This window comes from Abrus precatorius, unplaced genomic scaffold (genome assembly GCF_003935025.1).
Source record: "Abrus precatorius isolate BTA unplaced genomic scaffold, Abrus_2018 Scaffold11, whole genome shotgun sequence".
Taxonomy (NCBI): Eukaryota; Viridiplantae; Streptophyta; class Magnoliopsida; order Fabales; family Fabaceae; genus Abrus; species Abrus precatorius.
Genome location: NW_020874303.1, coordinates 24,514,146 through 24,536,616, shown reverse-complemented (window position 1 = coordinate 24,536,616; position 22,471 = coordinate 24,514,146). Strand labels below are relative to the sequence as shown.

General features: G+C 32.5%; 3 protein-coding genes across 11 annotated transcripts in view; 2 read left to right on the top strand and 1 right to left on the bottom strand.

Annotated features, from left to right (window-relative positions):
• Positions 1-2,170: 2,170 nt before the first annotated feature.
• Positions 2,171-22,471, bottom strand: part of LOC113855035 (phospholipid-transporting ATPase 2) — a 31,526-nt gene continuing 11,225 nt past the window's right edge. For 7 of the 9 annotated variants that reach the window (XM_027486474.1, XM_027486479.1, XM_027486475.1 and 4 more), the window contains 7 exons: positions 22,293-22,446; positions 21,615-21,732; positions 21,153-21,326; positions 20,851-20,902; positions 20,510-20,637; positions 20,083-20,233; positions 19,098-19,904 (listed from right to left, as the gene is read on the bottom strand). In XM_027486474.1, the coding sequence (XP_027342275.1) occupies positions 19,566-19,904; positions 20,083-20,233; positions 20,510-20,637; positions 20,851-20,902; positions 21,153-21,326; positions 21,615-21,732; positions 22,293-22,446 (1,116 nt within the window). In that variant the 3' untranslated portion in view covers positions 19,098-19,565. Of the gene's footprint in view, positions 2,183-19,097; positions 19,905-20,082; positions 20,234-20,509; positions 20,638-20,850; positions 20,903-21,152; positions 21,327-21,614; positions 21,733-22,292; positions 22,447-22,471 lie in introns of those variants that run through there. The other 2 variants (XR_003502818.1, XR_003502819.1) reach the window with 2 other exon arrangements.
• LOC113855036 (putative E3 ubiquitin-protein ligase RING1a) lies at positions 2,283-9,355 on the top strand. Its single transcript, XM_027486481.1, has 10 exons — positions 2,283-2,653; positions 2,782-2,824; positions 4,880-4,938; positions 6,899-6,980; positions 7,129-7,249; positions 7,345-7,386; positions 7,668-8,174; positions 8,303-8,410; positions 8,695-8,922; positions 9,172-9,355. Exons 1-10 carry the CDS (start codon positions 2,353-2,355, stop codon positions 9,202-9,204), a joined length of 1,524 nt encoding a protein of 507 aa, XP_027342282.1. The 5' UTR covers positions 2,283-2,352; the 3' UTR covers positions 9,205-9,355.
• Positions 13,183-14,371, top strand: LOC113855037 (zinc finger CCCH domain-containing protein 2). Its single transcript, XM_027486482.1, has one exon. The coding sequence runs from the start codon at positions 13,226-13,228 to the stop codon at positions 14,369-14,371; it is 1,146 nt and encodes a 381-aa protein (XP_027342283.1). The 5' UTR covers positions 13,183-13,225.

Below are 22,471 nucleotides of genomic sequence, written 5' to 3'. Positions count from 1 at the left end.
TAATTATACATGAAAAGATTATCCCACCTTTGCATTCTTCTCTCTCGGTCCTTAATAACAATTTTTGTCAGAATATGACAATCTTAACTTAGTTAAAAAGTACAACAAAGTACTCTTTCTGGGTCGTGACAAGTTCACAATGATTATGCATTGACATGAAAATAGTGAAAGAGTTTAGAGAAACAAGTTCATATAAAAAAACTCCACAACACTTTACCATTTGCAATCACAAATCTAACATTTGAAGATTTAATACTTCAAAAATTATTTTATTAAAGAATGAGATGTCTAGAGTCTAATATTTTGAAATTATGTTTTTAAGATTTATACATATTTATAAGATAATTTTTCATAATTTTTAAAAATCTCGTGTTTGTTGCTTGACTCTTCAATAACAATAAAATAAAGCATTTGTTCAAACTTTGAACAAAAAATAATAGAAAGTAATTTAAGCCTTAAATCTCAATAAATAGATGACATTGTAAAGCTCATACATAGCATTTTGAGATTGATTGTTAAATGAGCAAGTATGAGAGATTTGTCAATCTTGCAAAATCCTTAACCAACATTTTACTTTTAGCATATCTTTTTTTTTTGTCTCAAATTATAGAGGAAGGAAAAAAAATTACTGCAAGAAAAATTCATATACAAAATCAAATAACTCATTATTTACAAAAATATAGAATTTAAAACTCAAAAGAAAATCAAAATTTGAGTCCTATTGATCATGTTTCTTCAATTTTAATGGTAGGTAAAAAAATTTTAAAGTAAACAAATCAAAATTAGGTAAAAAATTTTTTAGAGTAATAATTTTGAAATTTGAACAAAATTAGTACCAGACCACATAGCATGTTTATTTTAATATTTTGCAAGGATAATTAACAAATGAACAATTTGGGAAAGGGAAGTTGAATTGTTCTTTTTTTATTATTTAAAAAATTAATTTTCTTTTTGTGATCCTATTTTTAAAGAACTGAAAAAATCTTTTTTTCGAGTTCTAAAAATTTTAAATGAAAGAACAAAATTATTTTTAAATATCTCAAAGGATATTACAAAATAAATTTTCAAAAGTATTCTATTTCTAAAAATAAATAAATAAATAAAACAACTCTTCATTTTTTATTTGAAAATTTTTTATTCTTTATTTTCATTATTTGTAAAACTCAAAAAAATAAATGAATTGAATGAAAACAAAAAAAATTCAACAATTTTTAAGAATAATCCAATTATTTTTGAATCAATCATTCCAATTCAATCTATAAATTGGAGAAATTGTTCATTGATAAAAAAAATAAAATAAAAGATTTGAACAAAGAGAAATGTGAACATTTTTTTTAAAAAAATCAAGAAAAAATAAAAACATAAATGACGTGGAATTATAAAAAAAATGAAAAAAATTAAAGTTTTAAATAATTTGAAAGCATATAATTTTAATTTTTTTTCTATTCGATTTAATCTTGATCTAACCGGAGTTGGTGAGTGAATCTAACCAAATTTAAAATTTTACTTAAATAATATCAAATCATTTGATACTTGAACTAACTTTTGTTAATTGATTTATTAATATATATTTTTTTTATAAATTATAAAATTTTAACTCGTGATAAATGTATGTAATGAAAATTATATAATTCTGAATTATTTATAAAATTAAAAAAAGTAAAATAAAATTAAGTTGAATGACAAATTTTCTCCAATAAAAAATATATGTAATTATATATATATAAACCATGCAAGAAGCCCACGAGCAAGAACAAGTGACATATGAGGTGGATGACGAAAATAGGTTTGAACCCACTGAGCCTGGCCAGTAGCCACCGCCATGTGCTAATATTTCCTTGCCGCAACACACACAAGCCATTTTCTCTTGCTCCTCATTTTATCATTAATTAAAACAATAACATTATTATTTATTATATAATTACATCAAACTTAAATGAGCACTTTTATACTTTTTTTAATTAAAGTTAAATTTTATCTCAATAATACATTAATAATATTTATAATCTTAAGTATACTAGTTTTTAGTAATAAATTTTATTATACAAATTAGTGAGATAAAATTTAAACTTTGATAAAAAAAATAACATTATAATATTTATAGTTAATATTATTATATATTATTGATGCAAAATTTAAATTTTAAATAAGATATAATATTAAAAACACTTATACATTGAACCTAAGTTTTGTTATTAAATATTATTATATTATATACATATACATAAAAAAGAATAGTCGATAATAAAAAATAAAGACAATAAGAGGAGACCCAAAATCTCAATCTCATAGTTTGTTCTTGTGGAGGTGCAGCGAAAAGCACAGCATTGAGGAATCCCTCTGTTAGCAGCAATGCCTGCACAGAAGCGCTCTTTGCCCGAGTCTCTTGAGGATGGGGACACTTCGCAGCACCATCTCTTCCATCCTCGTCATGCCAAGCAGCAGCAGCAGCAACAACAACAGGACCAACCGCAGGAACACGAGGAGGATGAAGAGGAAGACAACGACGAGGAAGAGGAGGAGGAGGAGGAAGATGAAGAGGAGGAGCAAGGAGAAGAGGAGGAGGAAGAAGAACGAGAAGAAGAAGAAGAAGAAGAAGAAGAAGAAGAAGAAGAAGGGCCACACCATAACGACGACAAGGAACAACCACAGGGTTACATATCAGTTTTTATTTTCTCTCGTGATTTTCGGTGCCCCAATTGGTTTTCCTCAACTGGGTTGCGCTTTGTTTCGCCTTTCCAATTCTTCATGTGCTCAAGTTTTCTACTTTTCTCTTCTCAGATTCCGGCGAAACCCCATCTTCTGACTCTGATGAAAAACCCGAGTACTCTCTCTCTCTCTCCCTATCTTTTACTCTCACTCACATTGCTTCAGAACTTCTGCTTTGTGCTTTGTTTTATATATATTTTTCTAGATTAACGTTTTGATCCCATGTCTCTGTTTCGGGATCGTGGCTGGGTGTGAATTTTGCCATTTTTTGTGCTTCTTCCTTGGAATTTGAACGCTTATGTCATGGATTTTGGTTGGTTCCGTTTCACTGTGTAAGGGGATGCCATTTGTTCGTGCCGTTTGAGTTGGGATGTCTCTATTTTCTTAATACCCCCATTTGATTTGTATTAGTTCGTTTGCATGTTTGGAATTTTGTCTTGTTTATGGTTGAAACTCGTTCATTTGTTGCATGATCAAAGAAAGTATATGTTTTGGCGTAGAGTTTTGTTATTTACCCCAAAGTATATAAATCCTTAGTGTCTTTATAAGCATCATCCAGTGCCTTGGATCTCATTCCTCGGAAGGTGGATGAGTTATTTTCTTCAGTTTGTATAATGCTACAGTTATCACTTGGAACTATTTTAGACTTCACAAGGTGGGTAGGGTTCTGGTCTTGTGCATCAGAATGATCTAAGTAGGAATATATAAAAACTGCATGTTGTGTTGATTTGTGTGGCAAAAGTAGATGTTTGATTACAGTCTTTTATCTAAAAAATTTAAATTCGCTTTAGGTTGGTGCTTCATCATTATGTTGACCAACGGCATGTTCTTGATTCTACGGAGCATTTTAGGATGAGATTTTATTTGGATTAACTCTTTGTCAACATCATCTTGAATATGTTTATTTGATAGTTTTCATGAAGTTTTGGATGGGTGACACTAGTACATTCAGCATCTGAAAAAATGGGGATTGATGACACGAGTACATTCACCATATGAAAAAAAGGGGATTGATGACTTTTATTTATGGGGTGGCTTAATATTAGTTTCTATTGCTAAATATATTCTCTAACCATTGGCAGAAATTAGAATGGTTTAGGTCTCATCTATCAGTGTCTCATAGCTTTTATAAAACATTTGAATAGTGATTCTATTGCTGTTCCACTTGTAATTGGCTGAAGCAAGAAACAACCAAAAAGTATATCCATCCACAAACTATTAGATTCTTCAATTTATCTTCATTCCATTGTTCTCTGATTTAAGCTTAGTTCTGAATGAATAATTCAAGCTCCAATTTAAACATTTTTTTCTCTTCTTCTTATGAAAGGGGTAAGTGATCATATAAGCATGCTATGGAACAGTAGTTCTTGATAAATATTTGGTATCTTTAGAAGTATGTAAACTTACTGGCTAAAATCAAACGGGTTTGATTAATGCTGACAATGTACGATATATGTGTATATATATATATATATATATTATAAGTTGTGATGGGAAGTGATGCTTCAGAATATCATTTTACCTCGTGATAGGATCATTATCTGTGCATAAAGGAAGTTTCAATGTGTTAGATTCTTAGTTGCAATAACATTAGTTTTGTCCAAATACGAGTCTACTGAAAATGCAATGGTGCTACTGTAATTGTTTTTTTTTTTTTCTTGCAAAATAATTTCATTGGAATTCAAAATTTGCATCAATTAATATATGCGATTCCTTAGTTGTAATTGGTAACAATTTTGAAAGGATCATTTCATTTTTGGAGGAAAATGGTAAAAAATGTTATTTATCATTTACAATATAGGGAAGTATATTAAATTTCCAAAAATGAAAAGTTGACACTGGATATATAGTATCTACAAGACTGCAGCTACGTTTGAAAACTGGATTTCTACCAGTTCTGACATTATTTCTGTTTTATGAAAAGTGCTGCTTTGTGTGAATTTTCTTTATTGCAGTAGCTTAGAGGATTTAGGTGATCAAGATAGGTAGCGGTTATTGTCTTGCACTAACTATGTTCAAGTCCCAGCCAGTAAAAAACTTCTACATATACTTAATTCATTGGCTATCCAGGGACATAATTCTTTTTTGACTGCCCAACTTGTAGGTGTATGTCATTGTTCTTTCTATCAAGTTTTGTAAATATGTGCTTATTCTCTTGTTTTGTTTGCAGATTTGTGTTTGTAGAACTTCTGGAAATTCGTAAAGATGTCCAATGTCCAATTTGCCTTGGTATGTTTTTGCTTGACCTTTTTTTTTATTGCATTATTCAGGAGTTAATTGAATGTGATTTTGAACTTTTGTTACAGTCAAAATGTGCACCGAGCTATATGTTGTGATATACTTCCTGCCATTGTCAATTCTATGCACGGAATGATGTGTAGTGGCAAGTAGTTATGTTTATTTAAGACCATGATGTGTGATGGACCGTCTTCTATGCTAATGCTGCTTTTATGTTTTCTTATGAGAGAGGGATGGAGTAGTACATAAGTTTACTAGTAGAATTATCACTATTCTTTATTGGATGACTAGGTGATTATGAAACTGTTACCTGTCCTTAATATTTTCATATCCTCTTTTGTTGGTGCTACTATTGCCTGCTTTAATTTGGAAATTTGATCATTTTGGATAAATTAATATCAATTTATGCTTCTTAACTTATGAGCATCAAACTGTCAATTATAGTTATGTGAAGTAAGCATAGCTGTTGAGTTATCATTTTAAGAATGCTCTTTAAAGGACAGAGTCAGGCTGTTAATGTGTGTTTCATATCGATATATTCTAAGTTATAACAGAGGAATGCTTTCACGCATTAGAGCCTAATGAATGAAGATAGTGAGTTAGATAGTCAGGCTGTTGATGTGTGCATGTGTGTGTAGATATAGATAGCTATATTATAACAAAGGAAGGCTTTCATGCATTAGAGTCTAATGACGTTAGTGAGTTAGATGCAACAATGAAATGTATCCATAACGTGACAGGACTAGGTCTCAGATGGAATCAATCTTCTAATTTCATATAATTCAGGAACTCCTACCATCCTTCCTAATTTTATTGTAACTGTCATACTTCCACTTAAAGTAGATTTTAAGGCAGGCAATTTTTTTTAATAACCTGATATTTAGTATGGCAAGAACAATACAGTTAAGTTCAGAGTGAAACTATGAAGGAAACTTGAAGTTTAGACTTCCAAGTATCATTTTATTAGGACAAACCGTCACCCCTCTCATGGCCTAACAGAATTTGTGGGTTAAAAAATTTAATTATTACCAGATATATTATATCCAAATATCCCTATAGTTTTGCTTTCTATACTTCTATTTAAAAAACTTTTATCACTTTTTGCATAATATTGTTAGTGTCATTTTACATTCCAAATAGCATAATGGCGTCTCAGACACAACCACACTTGCACAAAGATAGAGCAGGTGCACAAGGCTAAGTTGAACAAGTTTCAAACTGCTGGAGGTCTACAATGGTGTCAAGGGGTTTGAAGGAAATCTGATATTAGTGTTGGCAGGACTGCTGTATAGAAAAAGAAAGAAGCATCTAAAGCTCAGTTAGGGTTTGAAGGCTTCTTGGAAAGATTTTCATCTGGGTCATATCCAACTGGGTCGCAAATCCAGATCTGATGAATGGGCTTTCTGCATCGAAGTAATAAAACCCCATGATTTTAGGGATTTTACGACTTAAATCCCAATTTTACTGCAATTTCGCCGGCTCATGATTCTACTTGTGATTTGAATTGCTAAAGCCTTCCTAATTCGTAAAATCCCACAACTCTGATTCAAATCCCAATTTTAATTGCTAATGTCCAATCTAGTGATATCAGTTGTCAATCATGAGGCAGGAAACACTAACTTTATTGCGTTATTTGTACATAAATTTTTTGCATTATTTTTAGAAGGAAAAACCCTGAAGATAAAAAAATCTCAACATTGACTGACAAGATGAAACTTTGTAAACTTATTTCTATAGATGGGACATAGTAGTGTAAAATTAACACAATTCATTTATTTTACTATGTGGTTTTTAAAAGCCATTAACCATGATATGATCACCTATTGTTTTTGGCAACTATAGTCTTAATCTCGCATTTTTGGATATTATCAAGATGTTTTTGAAACTTGCAGCTCACTTCATGATGGCAAACATATCCTCTTTGTTGAATAACTAACTAGTGCTTGAACAGGTATTATTAAGAAAACAAGAACTGTTATGGAATGCTTGCACCGATTTTGCAGGGAATGCATTGACAAATCAATGCGACTAGGGTAGGTCCCACAAAGCCATTCCAGGCCTGTTATTTATGCAATTTGCTACTGATAACTGCTAAAGTCCTTTTTGTATCTATTGTCCTCATCAGAAAACACATTAAAATCTCTGTATGCTGCTACATTTATCATTTATGTATTATCTCAGGAACAATGAATGCCCTGCTTGCCGCACACATTGTGCCAGTCGTCGTTCATTGAGAGATGATCCAAACTATGACGCCCTTATTGCGGCCTTATATCCAGACATTGAGAAATATGAGGAAGAGGTATAAGTCAACTAATTTATTCATTTTTTTATTGTGTTTGCGCATAAAGCTTTCACAAAATTTAACTAGTGGTATCATTCACTGTCCCATTGTAGGAACTTGAATTTCGTGAGGAGGAGAAGAACCGCAATAAGCTGGTTAATGTTTATTGAGTATTACATATTTAAGCATGTTTTCAGCTTTCAGAAGTGTGTACAATACTTCTTATACAAGTGATAACTCTGCACACTTTTTACTGATTGATTTTGCGTCATTAAAAATCTGCATGGCATATCAACTCCTAAATACATATCTTATAAATGAATATTTATTTATTGCTCTGGTTTATGCTTCTACCTTATTAACCTTAAAATCTTGTCATTCATTTGTCAACATTATCTCAATTTTCAAATCTTTAGCATTCTAGCTTTTCTGGCAGATTCAAGCTTCGATAGCAAAAGTAGTTCAACGGCAATCTGAAGCACTGGTTAAGAGACGTAAAGATACACCAGGTTTTGTGACAAGATCACAGCGTAATCAACGAAACATTCAGTCCAGGAGACAAAATCAAGTGACAGAAGGATCTGAAGATAATGAGGAGGAAAATGACAATAATGAAAAAGACTCATCTTCAGCTGATGAGAGATCTACCGAACTCCGACAGAGAAGGCGAAAGAGATGGACTAGAGTTCGCCCCTCACAGCCCTCATCATCAATGGCAAGTCCTGATGGTGGATGCATAGAAAGTGATATGGATATAAGTAGAGAAAATCGAGGAATTTCAAGGCAGGTGTCAAAACCTAGAAAGCTTACTTGGGGAAGGGGTGGTTTCAGAAGTAACACTCGGCATGGCAGTGGTGGTGGTAGCAATAGCAAGAATTCTCGCAGTAGTCGATTGTCTAAGTTGGTTGATCATCTCCGAAGTTTGGATGAAAGCACTGATGAGGTATATGTTATCATCCTCTTTTTTGCTCCTCTAATAGGTTACATATGTTACTATTGAATGCTTCTTTAATACAATTTTATTCTTATTTCAGTTCAATTTAATAAAAAGGTGCCATATTTTATTTACAGTTGGATGTCCATCTCATGCTTGTTTCTCTGGACAAACAAAGTACACCAAGTTTACCACAACCACACCTTTGCTGTCGACCGACCTTGTCTGTCAAGCACCTTTGTGAAGTAAGATCCTCTTTGTCTTTGATCACTTGTTTCTGGCAGTGATAGTTTTTGTTTGACTTGATCTAAGTTAGTTGAAGCCCTTACCGGAAGACCAAGTATTGTTTTTGGCTATAGTTGTGAAACTAGTACCTGACTTGGTTGTTTGCACCTTTGTCAGCTGAAGAAGTTCACAAAGGATACACTTGGTGAAAATGATTGCCTAATATCCTTTTGTTAATGAGCCAATATTAGTTTTCTTGCCTTATGATGTTTGTCTAATACTTTTATATATTTTTTCTGCATAGTATGTTGCTCGTCAGACACCACTGCCAGTTGAAGCAGTTGAGATACTTGCAGTGAAAGGATGCTGCAGTACAAATTGCAACAAGTCAGCCAATGAGAATTCAGCCCTGATATATGATGAGCTAACAACGCTGGTTATAGATCCACACAAAGATGAACTTGAAGTTTTGCAAGGACACGAGTCTATGGCAGGGCTTAGATCTAAATGCATTTCTAAAAGGGAGCATTTGGTGAGTAACACCCTCACCTCCCCCAATATTATTATAGAAAATGTTATCTTTAGCCCTTAAAACTGATGATAAGCAGTGTAATTTTATTGAGAAAGAACATATTTATTATTCTGAGTATAAAAATGCAATAAATGTTATGTTTTTAAATTAAAAAAAATTATATTTAAATGCTTAAGGGCTGAGTTTAACAATTTTGTATTATTATTCTGAACAACTACTAAATTTCATTTTTTGTTTTTGCTTTTTTAGATTCTGGCGTACAGGCTGAAGGAGACATCATAGTCTTGGTTTGACTGGCAGACTTTTGAATTAGACAATATCATAAGCTTCTTTTATATGTACATAAAAATTGGCTAGAGTCGATTTCCTAGTTGCATCATTCTCAGTCCCCCCCAAAAAAAAAAATATAGCATACTAAATTATAAGAACCCCCCAATAGGTTATGCAAGCGTTGTAATTTCTTTAATAAGTTTTACCTTCTAAAATATTACTTGCAGTTTCAATTCGGATCACATATATCATCATGAGGATTATCGAAATCTTAAGAAGCAACATTGTTGCAGCTTAGCTCCAGAAATTGAATTTTTAATATAAATAATATGGATTTTATTAACAGTAGAATGTATCACTAATAATTAATATTTGTTGGTATAATGCAACATACTATTAGTATAAATTTAAAATATTTAGACTAATAGTTTTATTTTTGTTAAATAAGATTTATATCAATGAGGGGCAGTATAACGAAATGATTTTGAGAAAGACTCGACTACGATTTACCATAATCCTTTCTTTCCAATAAATAGTCACATTAAATAAAAGAAATCACACAATGAACGGAAGTGCTTAAACTTAATTCCCTTTTACTGAAAATTGCCCACTAATGGAGTATAATTAAGTCATTGAATTAACTTCCTGAAATAGTGTTGTGGAAGCAAATGTGGGGCATGAGGTGGAGAAACCAAAAGCTTTTCACTCTGTCATTCCTTTGCATGCTACTACCGATACTTCAGCTTGTCTTTCGGTTTGATATTGAGGAAGTGTCATTCATGGTTTTCCTCCATTATGCTGATTGAATATTCTTCCTAGGGAAAGTAAATGTAGATTTTTTTTTTTCAAATTCTATCGGATAAGGGCTGTTTAATAAACATAATACATGAACATAATATGATAATTTTTTTAGTATTTGTTTAATTGATATGAGAAGTTTATTTGCAATGTAAATAAATTTTTTGTTAATTTTATTTTCTTTTTCAATATCCTTAATAAACTATTTAGTTGTTTTTACTTTTGTTTATACTTTTTTTTTTCTTTATTTAAAGGAGCTGATGTTATTTGCATTCATTGAAATTAATGAGTTTGAGCTTGTTATAAGATCAGTGGTATAGTTAGAATAGGCAAATTGGATCTGTTTAATTAGGTTGGCTCGAACTCATGGGATAAAATTTAGAACTTTACCTTTAAATTTTAAGCTCAAATTAAATTTAAGTTTTTTTTAACTAAGTCTAACTAATTTCGATGTAGGTTAAATTTGTTAAAAACCTGAATTTGGACACAACTTCGGCAAGTCAATTGGATCTGAATTTTTTTTGTTTGAACAGTTAAAACTCATCATCTACAGCAAACTGACCAAAATGGATCGAATAGTCTGTTTTTTCAATTCCAATTTACAATATAACGTACAAATACATACGAAAGAAAATGTTTTCACTGTATCATAGAAAGGCTAGATACCCTTTTAATTTTATGTATCCCAAGCGATAAAAAGAGAAGAAACAGAAGTGATAGATATAATAAGTAATATAACGTTATAAGAAGAGAAAAAGATAAAGTGATACGATAATAAGAAGATAGAGAAATAGAGAGATATTAAATGGGTGTTGATACATCAATTTATACCCCTTAAAGTTCAACAAAATTTTACCTAATATTCCTCTTTTTAAGAGATTACTTTAACCTTCTCTAATTCATATAATAAATTAGAAATAATTTCTAAAATTAAGAAGGGTATATGGTATTATATTTTTATATGAATTAAATAAAGTTTATGTAGAGTTAAAAAGATAGGAGTAATGAGTGATTTTGTTGAAATTTATAGTGGGTGAGTGTAGTTTTTTCAGAAGATCGAGTAACCTCAACATGTAAATACGTGCCACTTCCACGTTCTATGGTCACATTTTCCTCATTCTTTCACTTGATCTGGGATAAGAAATTCTGAATATAAAAGGAAAATGAATAAATTTCAGTAGGAAGTTCCCAAGTTACTACGGAAATCAAGCAGATAAAAGATTCCTTGATATATCACTTACAGATATATTTCTGGTAAAGTAATCAGATGAGGAATATTTGAAAGGGGTGTAATTTAGAATTTTGGTGTGTTTGCTAGACCTTTGAGTCTTCGGTTGGGGAAAATTCTTGAGATTCCTGTAACCAAGCTCTTTTTCACTCATTGAAACTTATGGGTATAGAAATTTTTTTCCAAAAATATCGGTTATGTAACTCCGAAATGTGATAAATTAATATATCACTACACGAGAAGCACGTAATTGTAAGCCATTGCTGCACGTAGTGGCAAGTTCAATAGCAATTACCCGCGCAGCATGAAAACTTTGCAAGCTTTGACGGGTTTTAGACTAAATGGAAGTTCTTCTATATTGGGTAACATATTTTGCTGAACGATGGATGTACTTGAAGTTTGAATGTAAAAAGTTGCGATGATTCTTTTTTTTTATTATTTATTTAATTCAAGGCTTCGACATTTCCCCTAATGATTTTGAAGATTTTTTTAATCAACTTTGCGGCTTCCTCACCCTTGTGAGCACATTGCCTAAATTTGAGCATCGGTTTGTATTTAGGAAGTGTCAGTAATGGTTTCCCTCTGGCTTCTTTGGATTGAATATTCTTTCTAGGGAAAGAAAATGCAGCTAAAAAGTTTAAAGCAGACATAGGCCTTAAAGTTTGGTCCAGGTTTTCTCTGACTGCCTAGAATGCCCAGTGACTGATTTGTTCTAGACTTTTAGTGTGGATCTGACGATATTTGCAGTCATCGAAATCAATGGGCTTGGACTTGTTTAAGATCAGCTTGAAAATTACGTATGGCTTTACCTTAACGGGTAAAAAATTACATATATAAACTCAATTTTAGAAGGGCTAATATATATACCTAAAAATTCTGTTCCTGTATTTCCTTCCTTGTAGCCGGATCGAGTGCTAGATCCATTCAGTGCTTAGCGCTGAGGAATGTGTAACCAATTAATTTCTCAATTATATAATTGTATAGTATTACTCTCTTTTAATACATACTACTTCTTTAATCGCGTTAAGATTTTTTGGCCATTAGTTTGATGTGAGGTATATATATGAAAAGATAAATTTGATTATAGGTTAGTCCATGATTCATACTTCCATTGTTGACATACTGTATCATGTCTTATCTGAAAATATAACCATGGCTTAATTGCAATGCATGAAATGATGATCAAACACCAAAGTTTTTTTTAATATAATTTATTCAAACATAATTTTTAATGACTGCAAGTAACTTATATGGCCTAACCAGCATAATTCATGATTTCTTGTCCGTCATATATATGTTATCACATCTCTTTTGAGGTTCAACCACTTCACTTCTTCAGTAGTTGAGCCATTAATTTAAAAAGAAAATTTTATTTTTCTTAACCCTTTTTGTTATTATGTCGGACTCGTAATCATGCCTTTATCACATTATTTATTTATAGTTCTATAAAACGCATATATACAAGGTAAGCAGATTTCCTTTGGTTTTAACCAGGGAGACAATCGGTCAATGAACACTTTTTTTGAGTCAAAGGAGCAAAAATAGGATAAAGTAAAACAAATGCAATGAACCAACAATGGAATTAAGGCTAAAAAAGTCCCTTAAATGGAGCCCTCTTGGGTACACCCTAACGTGATCCAGAATTTTCATGGATGTGATGCCAGCATCCCCCAAAATATGATTCAGATATTTTGAACAGAGAGCTTGTAAGACAATTACACATAGCCAAAATTCCTGCCTTCAATGAATTATCAAACTGCCACATACCCTCTTTTGCATGCTCATCTCAAATGCTATGCAGCCACGCATCTCTTACCATATCCCCACATCCCATCCTTGTCACCCTTTCTCTCTCATCTCATATTCTCTCCCCTCAGCCACCCTATATAAATCACCCTTGTCTCCCTCCTCATTAACACATTCACCATTCTCTCACCCACTTTCTTTCATTTTAATTCTTTCCTGTCTTTTTATCATTTTACCTAAACACAACACAAGGTGGCCAAAATGAGCAGTGTTTGTGCTGAACAGCACAAGCTTCACCCTTCTCACCGACTCCCTTCACCAAAGAAATCCATTAGGGAAATTGACATCCCTCCAAGGAAGCTCCTCACTCGCCGCGCCGCCACATATGACGGCGCCACCGACATATACTCCGACGACACCATCCTGCAAAAGTTCCTCCCTTACAACAATCTTGATTCCGATGACTCTGACTCCGAGGACCCCTACTCCTCCGACCACTTTCGGATGTTCGAATTCAAGGTCCGCCGGTGCACCCGCAGCCGGAGCCACGACTGGACTGACTGCCCTTTTGCCCATCCAGGAGAAAAAGCGCGGCGCCGGGACCCACGGCGATATCATTACTCAGGAACAGTCTGTCCTGAATATCGCCGCGGAGGGTGCAGCCGCGGCGACTCATGCGAATACGCTCACGGCGTGTTCGAATGCTGGCTGCACCCTGCTAGATACAGGACTGAAGCCTGCAAAGATGGCAAGAACTGCAAGCGAAAGGTGTGTTTCTTTGCTCACACCCCTCGGCAGCTCAGAATCTTGCCAGTAACATCGTCTTCATCCACCTCTTCAAACGACAAGAAAAACAAATTCTTGAACCATGCTTCAAGGTCAAACAACAACAATTGTTGTTTGTTCTGCCATGGTGCTGCTTCTTCTGCTTCTCCAACTTCAACGCTTTTTGGCATGTCCCATTACTCGCCACCACTGTCACCATCATCGTCTACCTCGCCGCCTCTTTCGCCGTTTCAACTCAGAAACGGGGTTTCTTCGATTTCTCATTACGGTGTCGAGAATCATTACGGTGTGGAGAACCATCATAATCGTGTGGTGAGTTATAAAGATATGTTAACTGAATTGATGAGTTCTTTGGAGGGTTTGAGTTTCAACGAGGTTTTGAGTTTAAATGAGGGTTCGCAAGTTTCTGCAGCAAAAACACCGAACTTGTCATGGCTTGATGTTCCTCTGAACCGTGAGGATCAGCAACAACAGTTCATTGTTTCGTCCACTACTCAGACATCCACAAGTTCCAATGGCAAGTTTTCTTGCAGCAAATTCTTGGGCAACGACAACAAGGTTGTTGTCGGTCCTGATGGTAATAGCCCAGATCTCGGGTGGGTGAATGAGCTGCTGATGTAAGCACAAAGATGGTGACAAAAAATGGTAACAACTGAGCAAAGTGAAACTGTAAATAGGGGGAGCAACGTGTACCGTCTCTGGCATCTATTGTCATTATTGTTAAATTATTGTTTCAAGTTAATTGCTTTCTGAATTTGATATTAAGTCTGACAATTTATGTAATTTATGCGTTTAGATTTTATCTTGCTTTAATGTATAAGGGAATATTTTGATTCATGGTGTTTTTATTTTTTTGTTTTAGTTTGCTTTGCGTTATTTTTTTTTTTTTGGGGGACCTGTGCGAAGGGAAATCCCACTATTTTGGCAGTTCTTTTACTTAAGTTTAATTAAGTGTAGTTGAAATTTAAATATGAAAGAGAAGCATTAATTTTTCTAAATTTAAATAATTTTAATTTATAATTTATAAAATTAAAAATGAAGAAGAACTTAAGGAAGAATATTAACAAATAAAGAGACAAGTATAAGGGTATGGAGTAAGTACTTCACAGGAGTATCGATACTCTTTGGTGTCATTTTGGCCTTTGCAAGTGCATGAAAGCGAACTCCCTACACATGGCAAGCATGCAATCTTTGTCGTGGCAACATTGCATTTAAACGATCTTCGAATTTCTTTTATTTATTCGTGATCGATAGATAGAGATAATCTCGGAAAATTTGTACTCTGAGCGTTTCGTTTCACATTAAATTGGTAAGCAATTGACATTTAATTAACATGAAAAACAGGTGATTGAAAATTAAATTTGAGACGCCCGAAAGGGAATATGTATCTTTATAGCTGTAAATAATTAAACATTGGCATCCTTTATTTAGCATCGATATTTGAGATTCCTTGACGGTCATTATTGTCTATTAAGCGAGAATATTACGTTTATTGAACTGCAAACTCTTTCACTTACGTTGTTTTTATAAGTTAATGAGCAACCAAAGTGTTACATTCGCAAAAAAATTTCACTGATTATCTGTGCATAACCACGCCTGATTTGAATCGAATGGTGAGAAATGTACATCTATAATTTATTGATTGGTCGTGTCTTGAAGATGTAGAAATTGTTGTATGAGTAACCAAAAAGAAAATCATATTAAGTGATGTTTTTCTGTTTTATTTGAGTTACATATTTAGAACACAAATAAATAATTAATGAAAAATAATTTAGTAGCAATATTTTATTAATTAACATATGTTTTATTGTTTTTAATTTTTGTGGGAAGTTTTTATCATTATTAATTAATGAATAATAGTTTTTATCATATACTCTGAAATTAAGGTTAGATGTTAGATTAATGAATATATATATATATATATATATATATATATATATATATATAGAGAGAGAGAGAGAGAGAGAGAGAGAGAGAGAGAAGTCTCAAGCTAGAAAAAAAAATATAATGATATAAAAAAAGTTTGAATAAGTTTTATTTTTGTACATAAAAATATATTTTAAATAAAATAAAATTAGTATTTTCAAATTTTCATACTTCATAATAAGTTTATGTTTTAACTTTTTCTTTCCTCACTTTTTTCTCTTTATTGATTGTATTAATAATGATATAATTAATTCATCTATCCTACTTTATGATATATCTTTTCACTTAATCCTTAATATGGTATGAGATTTTTAATATCTAAGCTAAAAAGCATGAACATGATGTTCTAATTTTACACTTACTCATCCTCAAATGTTGATTTTTATATAATTGCAATCTATTAATCAATTTATTTTAAAAATATTATGACAAGTTTACTAGCATATTTAAAACACTCAGGAAGCTGAGAAATAAAGAAAATATTTTAGTTTTTAACAAGAATGAAACTCACGTTGACATAAGAGAACTTTGAAAACTCACTTGATGTAGTGAGTAGAAATGCTAAGGAAATTACTTGAGAATGATATGAGATGGAACATGAAAGTTGCACTTGTTGTTATAAACTATCATGACAAAGTGGTGGTACAGTGATGCTTTGAAGAGAAAGAAGAGGAGAAGTAAGAAGTGGAGGAGAAAATTGAAACCCATAATTCTGAAAAAAAAATAAAAAAAAATGATCACAACATGAAGAAGAAGATAATAAATAATGCACATACAGTACATATGACGAAAAAAATAAAATATTAATAGAGTTGATATTTTTAATTGAAATAAATTTATTTGAAATATTTTTAAAAATTTAAATATTAAAATAAATCAAAATAAAATTATAAAATAAAATAAAGTAAACCTTTCAGTTAGAGAATGAAAAATATTAATTTTACCTTTAAATATTATAATTAATTTTTGAACTGTTATCTTAAAGATCATATATTTATTAAAAATTAAAATAAATCATTTAATATTAACATATTAATATTAATATAAATAGCATAATATCTAAGGATGCAAATAAACAATAAATACAAAGATCTATATAATATTGAGGATAAAAAAAAGTAATAAAATATAAGCTCAAATGTAATTTGTGTCATTTTAAAAAAGAATACCATATAAATTCATTTAATAAATGTATTTTACTTGATTAAATAAATCTATAGTTCACTTGAAAGGTTATAAGTTAGTTGAAATGAGTTATCAAATACATTTTAATTTTAAGTTTCTTTATAAAGTTACAGACTTTAAGATTGGAATAATAAAGGCATTTGATTCCATCAATTGTAATAATTAAACAACGTTTTATAAAAGCGATAAGTTAGTCGCAATCACAACTCATTAATTTTTTAGAGTTTTGGATAAGTTTTCGAAAAATTCAGTAAACAATCCAATGAAATTGGAACATAGATACATACACTACATGTAATACATTAAAGGTGAAAACAACTTGTAACTTTATGCAGTATATGTATACATATGTTGTCCAACCATATCTTCCACCGAAAAGAGAAAAGAGTTGAAATTTTTTGTTCTTGCCATTGGAGGAATGTATGCTAGACAATATTTGATGATTCGACGAGGTCATGAAACGGAAGCGACGACCTTGCGTATGATACATTATTAGCTACCTAAGCCGCATTTGTTCTCTCATTTGTTTGGAAGATATAAATTGTGCTTTAATGATTGTTCAAATCCATTTCCATTTTTTTTAATGACTAATGTGAGTATTTAATGTTAAAGATAATAGTTTCATTTTTTGAATATCACAAAATTATCATTTTATGTACTATATTATATGCAATGTCTCCATCTTTTTTTATATAAATATTTTAAAACTAAAGAGACAACCTTTGTAGTTTATTGTCCCGAATTTGGGTTTTGAAACATTTTCCTAAAAACAATTGTTAGCGTGCAAAAGTTGGGTATTAGTTATACGACTCCAAACTATATTTTCGAAGAGGCATCTGAAAATGCTGAAAATCAAGATTAGTTGTGTAAGAGAGATTGACAAAACCAATGCAAGTTCCGCATCAAAATATAGGTCATTTCAAGTTTAATTCACATATAAACTGTAAAAGACTAGAAAAATGTAAATATGTTGAAACAAAAATAATTTTTGTTCGTTACTCTTCATGTCTGTTTTAGGGGGTGATCTGGGATTAGTTGTTGACGCCAGAAAACTCTACATTGACCAACCATGGTGGTCCCCTGGTTGGAAAATTGGTGCAGATATTTAAGGAAATTTAATTTGTGTTATTGTCATAGTAAAATAAAGAAAAAGATGTCGACTAAGAGATAATGGTATATACTGAAAGGTTAACAGCTTAAAGTATATATATAAAAATAAAACCCTTTTGTTACTGAAATTAGACCACTAAAATAGATGTGTCGACTGATGTCACTAATCTAGGTCAATAGGGACCTACAACTCCGCTTATGAATTTCAATTTCAAGAGTAATGTTGATACAAAATATATAGCATAAGGCTATTAATACAGGTACGTGTCGTTAACTCGCTATCCCTCCTTAAAAGCACATTAATTCAAAGAGCAAACTTGGATAACGTACAATTGTTGATAGTGTCTTAAGATGCAATCATGCAAATTTGTCCGAAAGACAGCTAGACAATTAGGGCGGTGGGGAAATGACCCATAAGGTTGTGTTTGGAATAACCCTTTTGGTGGGATTTGCTGGTTTGTGAACTTGGGTTAGGTAGTGATGGCATAAACTCACACTATATGAAGTGGTATAGGGAAGCAACCCATACTAAAACGACCCATTATAAGTTATGAGGTCCATTGTCTGCCATTACCCTTGTCAGTTTGATATTTGCTTATACAAGAATTTAGACGAGCATTTATACGATAATTAGCCACTTCTGTTATGTCTGTGATTTTCTTCACCCGTGACTGAGTAGATAACTGTCGGTACCTTGTGAATGTGTACATTTTTTGTGATAGGGCAATTTCATGCAGATCTATTTCTGCATGCCAAATGTTACCTTGTTACAGACAGATTCTCAATTATCGCAATAGCATGCAATTTGATTTATGTCAATCAACGCTACATTGCCACGCAATTTGCAGTTGAGTGCTGACAACGGTTGGTGGGGGTCATAGCCAAGCGGAATAAGTTCTCCCCCATGGGAAGCATTAAAATAGTCACCGAATTTGTATGCATATGCCGTGTGCAGATTAGTATGTTGACATATCTGCACGAATTATCATGTTCCAGATGCTTCCACAGAAGAAAACTGACAACAAACTATGCATTCCTTGGGCCGCTTAATTTATTGAGAGGCCATAAGTTGGATTACCTTCATTGTTCAATAGAGGCAATATAACCACAGTTGGACATCATAATAGTAAGCTTAGGTATTTGCAAAGGGAAAAAAGATGTCTCCCGTTTGGGACGTGGAAAACAGAAGTAAAAACAAATATGATCGAGCCAACCAGATTATAAACTACAGATTTGTGAAGCTTCGTTTTCTTATTAAAACTTTACCCAAATAGTAATTAGTGCTCCAAAGATACTGGTTAAAAAATCAAAAATAAAATATTTTATTAGAAAAATGTTATTAATACATTTTCACTAAAATTTCTAATGTATCTCCACTGTGACTTTTAATAAAACAAATATTTATTAATTCTCTAACCAGTACTTTTAGGATACTAATTAGTAAGACCCTAAACTTTATATCAAATGTCATTTCAGAGGAGCCCAATTTACAAAAAATAATATTAGACTAAGAATGATGTGCTTCGTTAGTTTCGATCAAACGGGATATACAACTAAGCTGCGGCATCTAGAGCTCTTTCAGCTACCCGAAATCTCAGTTATCCTTGCAATTTCTTGTGTAGCTAGACAGAGATAATCTTGACTGAGACTGAAAAAAATCAAATGGTGCTCCTGCTCCAAAAGATCTTCTCGTGGCATTTGGAGAATCTGATAACAAAGGTTCATACACAGGATTTCTGTTTTTGGGTTGTGTTATTGACAATGAAGAAACGTCTTTCTCTATAGATCTGGGCTGAGGCTCAATGGTGCCAAGTGACAAAATTGGCCCACCCAGACGTTCAGCTTGCTGAAGTGTATTGATTTTGCTCGGTCTGTATGTATATCGAAAATATTTGATGGCTAGAATGGGACCCATTCCGGTTGCAACCATGAGCTGTATGAAATTATAGTTCCCATCAAAGCATAATCAATGTAATGCATAAAATGTTTAGCGAAGAGAAAATGTGAATGAATTCGACTCCTGGCAAGGGCCATATAATGCTGATTTATTCGACTCGATGTATATGAATAAGCACAAAATTTTGGGACAAGTTTTCAGGGAAGCTACTTACAAAAATTGCTATCCAATATGATGGTTCTTGACACAACCGAAACATAATTGTATACATCCCTGATGAAGGAAGAGCACTGAAGATCCAGTTGATGGCATAAAAGGCAGCCAAATTACCCCATATAGCAAAATGTTGCAATATAGTAAAGGAACTGCACGCATCAATCATGATCAGTTACCCAGCAGGTTGAAGCAAGTGCTTTTAAACTTAAATGATTCTATTCCCAACTTCCACGCCAATGAACTAACATTTACAACCTAGTAAAAACCCCCCTTTCCTCCCAATAAAAAATAACAATAGAAAATATATACACTAGCTAGTTTTTTCCATTCATTACCAACAGCAAAGCACTCAAAGAAGCAAAGTGATTTAGAATTATGATAAACGATAAGCAATTGCATCAGTAACAAGTAATATTAAAGCTTACTTGGTCTCCATTGTTACGACAAAAGCCTGCAACCAAATACAGCCGGAAAGAGCAACCATTGAAACCTCCTCCATTTCACTTTTATCATAAGCATAGGCATGTATGCTTATTACAAATACAACTATTGCCTGCAAATCACAACCAAACTGATGAGAAATGAACAGGCATTAAAAACTATATAATTGATTTAGAGCAAATAACTTAAAGATGTTTTTCTATTTTCAAGAACAACACATCAGTCATGACTCATGATGATAAGAATCCTATGGACTAATCATCTCAGTAATTTATAAATAATAGGTTAAAATAAATACCAAAACTATGCTCACAAAAACACTTACATGGAAGAGAGACCGCCCAAACCATCCAGCAAATGTACTGGGATTTAGAAGCCTGTTCCAATATTTATAGTCAATTTAACGCTTACCAATGAAAAGTGTCTATCCAGCGCAAGTTAAACAAATTTTTCTGCTTTCGGTTTATTGAAAGTTTATTCAGATGTGATAAATTTTGATTGTTCTGCCATAAAAAGTTGCTATCAGGGTGCCAAAAAAATTGTTCACTTGCACCAAACTAGAAATTATGCAAAAACGAGAAGACTTGACATATCAACAAGAAGGCAAATAGTAGCATAATTACAAACCTTCCTGCTTGGCAGTAAAATAAAATTTGAGGATGCTGCATCACAGTTTCCTCACCAAGATCTTTGTCAAGCACACTGACTAGGACAGGAACACTAGTGTAGAAAACATTATATGCCATCAAGCTAACAGAATTGAAGAGGCTAGTTCCAGAGACTCCTGAAATAAATGAAAAACTGAAAATGCAATCATCAGTAATTATAAATTGGATGGTGCTACTTGCATAATAGCACTCATAATCATTAACAATAAACACAAAAGAATAAAGAGAAAGGGAAAAGAATACAAAGTTTTCCTTCTCTTCTTTTTCTGAGCTACCAGGATGTTTTTGTGTAATTCATTGTAAAATGCACCCCCAAGGCCGAAGCCTATTTGCAGGGGGCATCTGTTTACAAAGTAATATGCTACTTAATCAGGAAAAAAAAAAAAAAAGAAGAGAAAAGCCATTATTAGTAGAAACTTACAAGATTTGAATGAAGCAAATCAGCAAGGATTTATAGAATGAATACTGTGAAAGAAATGCTGTGCGGTTATATGAGTAGCGGCCATGGACCAGAATTAATCTCTTCAGGAATCTAAACTCTGCAAATTAACAGAACAATCATAACGTCAGAGATGAAATCTGGTAGTCATATGCAACTACTAAATGAATGAAAATCACCAATCTGCCTCCTGTAATTCCAACCACTAAAAAAAATTAAGGACTACTTGATTTGAGAAAATTATTTCGATTTTCTCTTTTCATTACAAAAATGTTATCTTCTTTTTTCTTTTTCTTTTTTTTTCTGTTTTCAAGTATTTGTATAAGGGAAACAGTGAAAACGTTTTATCATTTTCATTATTTCCTATACAAACAAAATGTAAATAAGATGACATTTTTGTAATTAAAAGTGAAAACAGAAAATATTTTCTCAAACCAAACGGCTCTTGACTTTCAAGAGAATGCTGGATCAAATCATGGTTGTTAAAAATAAAAGGGAAAAGTTATTGATAAAGTTTCAGATACAGAGCAGCATCAGAATTGAACCATGTGTTAAATATCTGACAATTTCAAATGGGAGAAAAGGAAGGTATCTGGCAAACACTGTTTAAGAACTCATGCACATCATGATTGCACCTGCAAAAGGTACAAAAGGGCTTACTTCCAATGCTATAATCAGCCGCTCTTGCTGCCTGCAATCCTTCTCTGCCACTGATGCCCACACCAATATCAGCTTGTTGTATCATCCTTACATCATTTCCACCATCACCAATGGCCAATGTTCTATAATCACATGATTTTAAGATCTGTACAAGCTGCAACAAGTAGTAGTCCACACGA

Bases quoted from the DNA above. Each gene is read 5' to 3' on its own strand.
- LOC113855036 (XM_027486481.1), top strand. From the start codon at position 2,353: ATGCCTGCACAGAAGCGCTCTTTGCCCGAGTCTCTTGAGGATGGGGAC. The intron at 7,250-7,344 runs GTATAAGTCAAC...GTCCCATTGTAG, and splicing joins TTGAGAAATATGAGGAAGAG to GAACTTGAATTTCGTGAGGA. The intron at 8,175-8,302 runs GTATATGTTATC...TTTTATTTACAG, and splicing joins TGGATGAAAGCACTGATGAG to TTGGATGTCCATCTCATGCT.
- LOC113855037 (XM_027486482.1), top strand. From the start codon at position 13,226: ATGAGCAGTGTTTGTGCTGAACAGCACAAGCTTCACCCTTCTCACCGA.